The sequence below is a fragment of the Triplophysa dalaica genome, chromosome 23 (genome assembly GCF_015846415.1).
Source record: "Triplophysa dalaica isolate WHDGS20190420 chromosome 23, ASM1584641v1, whole genome shotgun sequence".
NCBI classification, from domain to species: domain Eukaryota; kingdom Metazoa; phylum Chordata; class Actinopteri; order Cypriniformes; family Nemacheilidae; genus Triplophysa; species Triplophysa dalaica.
The window spans coordinates 11,695,570-11,704,182 of record NC_079564.1 but is presented as its reverse complement, the minus strand read 5'-3'; the positions used below and the strand labels follow the sequence as shown (position 1 = coordinate 11,704,182).

Below are 8,613 nucleotides of genomic sequence, written 5' to 3'. Positions count from 1 at the left end.
CATAAGTTCACTTCATTATCATAATAAATTATTTTATATGTATTAACCCACCACCCTTAAATTCTTATGACAATCACATATGAAGCAAACTATTAAACGACCACAAAGGCACTAGCGACACCAAGTGGAATTGACAAATAAATACCTCGGCATCCAATCAAACGCCTAAAAAGTCCTCCCGTTACTTAGAACTAGGTAGTCCCGCCTCAAAAGCACACGATTGGTTAAAACCCATCTCTAAGTTGTTTGATTGGTCAACATACTTTGACAGATTCCGTTTGACAGGACTCGAGCTATTATTCCCTTCAGAATTTGTGCACCATCTAAGAAAAGATTCGTCTCTATGCTAAACATAAAATGACACATTTATGTTTAGGAAATGAAATGCGGTTCAAAGTTTAAATAAGATTTCACGTATAAACCATCCAAGAGATCACCGATGTAATAGATCTTTAATTTTGGCGCCCTCTTCTGGGAGGGATGTATTGTTTGCAACAGCTTTCAATATATTTAATCATTTTTTAAACAAGACATCGATCAGACTAAAAATAGAAATAGCCATATAGTAAAACGGCTATATTCAGTCACCAACATCCATAAAATAAGTGAGTACTAATTTCAATTCTACAATACTGCTCTAAAGTGCCATCAAATGTTTTCCACGATGCTGATCCGTTTATCAACTTGATTGACGGTTCATTGTATTGTGTAGGCCGAACTCGTAAACAAGACCCCTCGGCTACTGTCATTACATCATAGGAAAGCTCCGCCGTTGAACGGAAACCGGACGTCAGTGTACCGGGCGAGAGAGAATGATCGCGTGCTATGAGACGCACTGACGCGCTTCACGTCGCTCCTCCATCACAATTGTTTTAAACGCGACGCGTCTCCGTCATGGAGGACTGGAGCGATTGTTTGGATGTGGCCGTGCAGATCGCGCTAAGAGCGGGACAGGTAACGTTATGAGATGTTCGGTTCATTCACGACATCAGATTAAACGACGATACTGTCCAGGAAGAGCTTATTTATTAATAGAAGATAAATGGCCGCTATATAAACACACCGCTATGTTATGTTAACGTTACATCCTTCTGTCAACATGTTGACATCCGAAACAAGTGGTAATCTTAAAGTGCATCTGTGAGCTGTGTTTTGCAATAGAGCTTCTGTATGTGGGCATAACATATTTACTGTACGTGAAAGAGTGTTTGTATTGTTTACCTTTTCATATTGCCACTGATATAAATAGACAATCTGTCATGATAAAGCCACGTTACTGTTTGTTAGTGAGCTACACGAGATGTCGTGTTAATGAATATTGTGACAATTCAGACTTTATTCATTTATACTATATTAAATATACTATTTCTAAAAAAATATTATCAGCTCTGTACAAAACACATAATGTATATGATATAATAAACATCCTATATAACGGTTAACGGTGTCGTCGCACGCACGTGCCTGGTATGATAGCTTCCGGTCTGTGTTTGGGTAATAATACAACAATTTGTTTTCTATTTAATTTATATTTATACTTCGCTTTATATGACACATTAACAAAAATAAGACATGATTTATTCCTGTTTATTTTATTACGTTTTTAAGGTAACACACTACCACCACAAAAATAGTACAGCTGTTTTACCATAGAGCACTTCACAAGGTGTAAACACTGGTCCGGTTTATTTGTTTTATTTTATTTTATTAACTGTATACGATCAATCTTCAATATATAAGTTTAATGCTTCATTTGGTTCTAAGTGTTCTGTTGGCTGTATTTTGTTTGAATGTTTGTGTAGTGCCAAAAACCTCAAACAGGAAGATCTTCTGGAACAGCGTTGTTTACGTTTACAGGAAGGGTCTATAAATAACAATAATAGTCCTTAATAAAATACTGTGGCTGTATAGTGTTATTGTGTGATGGCAATATCACGAGACTAAATTATAACCACTATTTATTCAATACATACTGTACTTAAAAGATTATCCTAAATAGTGTCACTTCAATGAATGTCCTAAACATGATATTACAGCATCGAGGCCCCAAAAACTGAAACTGTCTCGTTTGTATAAGGTGATCTGTTGTTGGTGTAGACCTGGCTGTTGAAGCAGTCTGTGGTGTTTCTGTCAGGTGGTTCATTTGGCAGTGAAGCAGGAGAAGCGTGTGAGTAGCAAAAGCACGCCCACAGACCTGGTGACGGAGTCTGACCATCAGGTGGAGGAACTTATAATCTCCACGCTCAGCGAGAAATACCCCTCGCACAGGTACACCCAAACACACCTGACCTGAGCCAACTGTTCCAAAAGATAAGTGCCTTTAGATAAGCTTGTTTACTTTTATGTAATAAGTCTTACCCAACACAACCCGCTGTGTCTCCTTTGGTCAAGCTGTCCTTTAGTGTCCTTTAGATGTTTACTATTAAGCTAGAGAAAGTAATACTTTGTTTTTGTAATAAGGTTTTTGTGTGTGTGGCCCATCCTTTAATGATTAAAAACCTTTGAAAAAGTCGTATACACACAGTAAATATTTGAATTGCCATTTAATAAATAGTATACTATATGAAGAGTTTGGCTCCAAAATGACATTTTTCAAGAATTTTTTTTTATTGTGTATTCCAGTTAATATCAGTCAAACTGCATTTGGTTTGTTTTGATTTAAGCCATAATAACAAAAATAAATACAGCTAATTTACACAATAAAACACAATAAAAACATAATAAATAATTATCTCATTTTGGAACCAAACCCTTCATATGTATTTTACATGTAAGTATGTGTTTGACAGACACTTTAATCCAAAATGACTTTAAACGGTGCATTCAAGCTATACATTATATTTTATTATACCACGGGGCTGTGGAATGCTTGATTCTGATTGGCTGATGTAGATGTGCATTATTTTTCAGTCAAACGCACACCTATGAGTAGTTCCAGATCTGTCGACCGAATTACAGCTCGATATCACTGCGCCAAGTCTAATCATTACAACGGATTTAAACTGTAGCTAGTCACCACATACAATATTGAAGATGATTTACATTATAAATACTTGCATATCTTTTAATATATGGAAAGTAAGAAAAATCCGGCAATTGGGTGAAAGCTGTACTTGACAGTGCAGAAGATGAAAAAAAAAGCATAGCGTTCATCAAAGGCAGCAAGCATTAGCTATCATACTTATGACTATAAAATACCAACAAAGTAATTTGTAAACCCCGCTTCGTGGCCGCATGACCACCTCTGGGTGTGCATTACCTTTCGATAATTTTCAATTATTCCATACTTAGTATGTATGTTCCCTGGGGATCGAACCCATGACCCCAAAAACCCATAACTCAACCAGTATATCCATACACTGTACAGTATATACTGTATATAGAAAAATGTTTATCTTTCCATAAAAGGACATTTTTGTAATGCTCACTTTCTTTTCTCATTATGCAGTCACACACTAATCGTAATATAACATTATGTTTGGTCCATGTTTACGTCCAGTTAAAGACAGGATTTGATCTTTTCTGTGTTAGGTTTATTGGTGAGGAGTCATCTGCCGCTGGGGTGAAGTGTGAACTGACGGACAGCCCCACTTGGATCATAGATCCCATAGATGGGACGTGTAATTTCGTGCACAGGTACGTCATGCATCTTCATTCGATTACATGTGTTTTAGTTATCCGGGGATAGTATATCGCTCCATTTACAACACACAATACTTATCCGTTTGCAGTTTCCCCATGGTGGCGGTAAGTATCGGATTTGCCGTTAGGAAAGAGGTGAGAGGTTCAACTCATCTGTAAAGTTTCTTCTCATTGTTTCGTCTCACGGGTATTTGTAATGTTCAATCATCACAAGAATTTCTGACCCTCAGCTGGAGTTTGGTGTCATATACCACTGCTTCGACGGGACGCTGTATACAGCACGGAAAGGACACGGAGCGTTTTGCAATGGCGTCCGACTGCATGTTTCCAAAGAAAAAGGTCAGAGATGCTTGTTTGTGTTGCGTTTAATGTCAGTGCTACACATTTTTTTAGTTCATCTTTATTAATAAAATACAATAGCCAGTCATAACTAATTACCTTAATAATATTTTCCGTCTTTGCTTCAGATGTGTCCAAGGCCCTTATTTTAACAGAGATCGGTGCGAAGAGAGATCCCGCCACATTGGACATCTTTTTAGGAAATATAAAAAAACTGTTGAGTGCACCCACTCACGGGTAAGACTCAAGTCGTTTCATCTGCAACAGCCGTACCTGTCAAGTCTCTGGAATGACTGACAGATTTATTTTGTCCGAGTTGGACTCTCATTACAGTGCAAATTAAGATGAATAGCCGTGACGTTGTTAGCTTGCTGATGATGAGCTGTTGCTGTTCTAATGTCCAAAACATGACCTTTGACCCACAGTGTGAGGATCATTGGCAGTTCAACACTAGCACTTTGTCATATAGCCAGTGGAGCGGCGGAGGCCTATTACCAGTACGGCCTGCACTGCTGGGACATCGCAGCGGCTGCTGTCATCATCAGGGAGGCGGGCGGCTGTGTTATGGACACCACAGGTTTGGCAACATTTCTTCGGGGTCTGTTTATGTGTAGATATATACTGTGGTGATAACAGGGAAGCCAGATATGCTTTTAATCCCCCTTCAGATTTGATTAAACCATCAAAATATGATGCAACATGCCATGATCTCAGAATTTTCGGTTAACTTTCCCTTGAACAAGATTCTTTTATTTTAAGCAATTTCTTTTAACCTTGCTAAACAATACAACAACAATCTTTTGCCTGACGCGGGCAGAAAAAAAATCAAGGTGTGCTTGCCCACACAAACACACAATTACAATGCCAGTGTGTTCCTGGGTGGTTGCTAGAATGTTCTGGGTAATTATTAAGAGGCTGTGAGGATGTTCTGGGTGGCTGCTTACTGGCAAAATTAAATCCCAACACTGATATTTTAGTTCATACTGTAGATTTGACTTGGGTCCCTCTTCTAGTGCAAATATGTGAGTCTTTATTCAATGTAAGTCTGACTGCTTAGACCAGCGGTTCTCAAACTTTGGGTTTAATAATGCATCTCTTTGCGGCCCCCAAACAAAAAGCTTTAATCTTAAACTTAGAATTTTAATTAAACCAGAACATATTCAGCTATACAATGCTGGGGATATCAATTCTTTCTGTTGGTGACCTTATTTTTCTGATATTTAGTTCCATATAATTTTTTATAATTGTCAAAAATGCAAAATATGTGGTTCCCCTGGATCAACTTAGGGCCCCCAGTTTGAGAACCACTGGCTTAGACGAGTAAAATCACCTTTTCATAACAAACAGTCATGACGTATCATTCATGTTCATATTTGAAGCAGTGCAGAGTAAGTTATGCAGAATAAATTTGTTCAAACCTTATGTTACGTATGAGAAACGGCAGTCGTGATGTTGCCCTAAGAAACGAATACTAGTGTAAGATACAGCCGCAGAAACAAATAAGAGACCCTTTCGAAATCGTTTTTTCCGATTTTAAAATGTAGTATTTATCGGTTTTTATTTGCAGAAAAATCAAAAACTGGAGAAACATGTGATAGTAACAGAAAAGGTCATTTCAGATTCAAATACTGCAAAGAAAACAAGTTACTTTTGAGCAATACAACAGAAATATTTGTTCATGTATTGAGGAAAACTTTACAGTTTTTTTTTCATGTGATAACCTTGATTTGCATCATAGTTTTCATGTGTCTATGCTTTTAGTCTTTCACATTGCTGTTGGATGACTTTATGTCGCTCCTGAGGTTTGATTTTGTTGAAGTTCAACAGACACTTGACTGGAATGACCACAATACATCTGGAAATCCTGATTAAATGAAAATTTGGAATGGTCTCTTGTTTCTTTTCCGCAGCTGTGAGCGAGATTTTGATTGAACACTATAGGGTCATTTTAAGATATTTAACATTTAAAATCCTAAAAACATACATTGTGTTTTAATTTATTAGCATTGGAAAATCCTCTATATACAGTAAATGACTCTTAATTTAGATGAAATTCTCTTACACGCTCTCTTATACAGGTTCTTTTGATTTTCGATATCTCAGGTGGTTGCAGATTCTTTTGTGAAGTGTGTGTAAGTGCTTGTGTTTGTGAAAGAATGTGTGAGTGTGTGCTGTGGTGGGACGGCTTCAAGGCACGCCTATGTGTGAGTCTGCACAAAGAAGCTTTGTCGGGGAGGCCAGTTAGGTCATGATCACGTGATCGGAGAGAGAAAGATACGGTGATGGTGAGGGGTCCTGGGAGAAATATCAATGCTGTAAAGCCAGAGTTCATCAGTGCATGAGCTTTTCTGTTATCCAGCTGATCTAGTGTTGCATACAGTGGCCTTATTGTAACCATGCCCAGACTGTCATCCTGCATTTAAGTGAGTGTTTTACTAGCTCCAAACAAAGTGATCTAATTGAAAGTAAAGAAATAGGTCAATATCTTAAGAAACGTTGCTTTGAAGTTTAAAATAAGCACTTTGTAAATGAGATATCAATGTCAGTGTGTGCGCAGTTACTCTTATTGCTCTTCTGTTTCTGTCCTCCTAGGGGGTCCGCTGGACCTCATGTCCAGACGTGTGGTGGCCGCAGGGACACGTGAGATAGCAGACTATGTCGTAAAACAACTGCTTCCTATAAACTACGGCCGTGATGACAGTGAGCCAGACGCCCATGCCTGAGTCCCAATGTGACCTCTGACCCCATTCTAAGCCTTTTACCTCAAAATAAGCAATCCTGCCACATTACATCTACATTGTCTTTTTAATGCAAAATTCACTTTTTTAGGTTTTTATGATTTAACATCAAACAGTTTGTATTCAGGTTACAGGTCACATCAAACGTTTCAATACAACCACATTTCACGTTTTATTACCATGTAATTTATTAAATTGATTAATTCATGGAAACATATGTGACAGATCTTCATGAGCACATACTTCATACGTGTTTGATTCATGATTTTTGGATGCCTTGAAATTGCACACAATGCCAAATTCAACCAGTTACCTACTGGATAACAAACCATTTGATGAAATCATTGAAAACAACATAATATAGATCAATGCAAAATTAAAAATGTTATAATTTGACAAAGATCTATCGTGAACATTCAATTGTATTTAATACGTTTAAGGAAGTCATTTATATTGACATGGTCAGTAAATTGGTATATTACAGGAGGCAAAAACATGCTGCTAACTTGGATCATTACTCGGGAATTATATTCTTTGTAATGAAAGATGTCAGTTATACGGTATAAGATCATGACACGTGGTTTTACAAAGCGTGCTTTACCTTAACTGATCTGTAATTCATTATTCACAAGGAAAGAAAAAATACATTTCCTCATATACACAAGCTAAGGGACACCCTTAAAAATAAAGGTCACAGCGATGCCAAGAACAATTTTTGATTCCACCAAGAACCATTTAAAGGTTCTTATCTCTTTTTGACCTTTTAACAATCTGAAGAACCTTTTTTTAGCCACAAAGAAACTTTTGTGAGACAGAAAGGTTCATCGAATGTTAAAGGTTCTTTATTAGACCATCTAGACTAAAAAGGTTCTTGTATGGTATCATGAAGCACCTATATTTGTAAAGAGTAACCTTTACCTTGTATGGGTCTGTAAGAATATTTATTAAATGCTCTTAACCACCTAAAAACACAGAAACAAAATCAACCTTGAAATTTGAAAAAGGGTTCGTTCTTAAAGAGACCTAGAGAACGGCGGTTTTAACCTTTAATTCACTTTTTTATGTTTTTGTAATAATAGATAATAGCCTAAATGATCTAACAGACGACAGTTGTCTTACAAATACAAATGAGATGTTTATTTTGCACCGACAGTGTTTTAATTCAGTCGTTTCTCCTGCTGTGATTTAAAAATATGTTAATCCTGTGTTAATCCTATTGTATAAAAATAAAAGGCATACACTTTAAAATGAATGTTGTCCTGTTATTATTCAATTATTTGAAATCATGTCATCTAATGACTCCATGAACAAACATATCTTGTTTGAAAACAGGACAAATATACTAAACTAGACTGTAGATACTAGTAAGAAGCATATCAATTATAAAACAACCGTGTGGTCATTCGGTTTATAACAGATTGGTTTATGCATGCAGATATTTGGATTTACTTTGCCAGCAGGTGGCGCTGCATCCACTGAAATACTTTATGTATTATTGTTGTTTATTTCTTTATTTACAAGACATTTTTCACTTTTTATTTATTTGAATTAAACATCATTTTCAAATATAAATGACACAAAAAATATTTATTTTATATTTTTTTAAATAACACTTTTTTTATTAAACCTATATGGTCTCAAATACAAATCAAATACAGCTATCCATTGTTACTGAAAAACTCCAGTTTGATTTCACACCCTGCAAACAAAAAACAACGCTTTTTAACAGTCCCCATGTTACAATATTTATCACATCCGTTTTATATAAGCGTCTATTAGTTGAAAATATGTTTATATTAAAAACCAAAGTACACATCTATGAGTTATGTATTGTACCTGACCAAGTGTAGCGCGCGCGCTAAGGAGGAGCAGCCTCCACCCCTTTCTCCTCCTT

The 8,613-nt window shown here is 36.6% G+C and overlaps 1 protein-coding gene across 3 annotated transcripts; it reads left to right on the top strand.

The window, feature by feature from the left end:
- The first annotated feature begins 420 nt into the window (after positions 1-420).
- impa2 (inositol monophosphatase 2) lies at positions 421-7,971 on the top strand. 3 transcript variants are annotated; one of them, XR_008905496.1, is made up of 10 exons: positions 469-605; positions 713-954; positions 2,135-2,268; positions 3,532-3,636; positions 3,732-3,777; positions 3,873-3,981; positions 4,110-4,218; positions 4,407-4,558; positions 6,085-6,404; positions 6,574-6,713. XR_008905496.1 is itself a non-coding variant. In XM_056738706.1 (9 exons), exons 2-9 carry the CDS (start codon positions 895-897, stop codon positions 6,231-6,233), a joined length of 834 nt encoding a protein of 277 aa, XP_056594684.1. In that variant the 5' UTR covers positions 421-605; positions 713-894; the 3' UTR covers positions 6,234-6,404. The 3 variants fall into 3 exon arrangements, 2 of the variants coding, with proteins under 2 accessions (XP_056594684.1, XP_056594683.1); XM_056738706.1 differs by lacking the exon at positions 6,574-6,713 and having other exon boundaries at positions 421-605; positions 3,732-3,747; XM_056738705.1 differs by lacking the exon at positions 6,085-6,404 and having other exon boundaries at positions 473-605; positions 6,574-7,971.
- Positions 7,972-8,613: the final 642 nt, after the last annotated feature.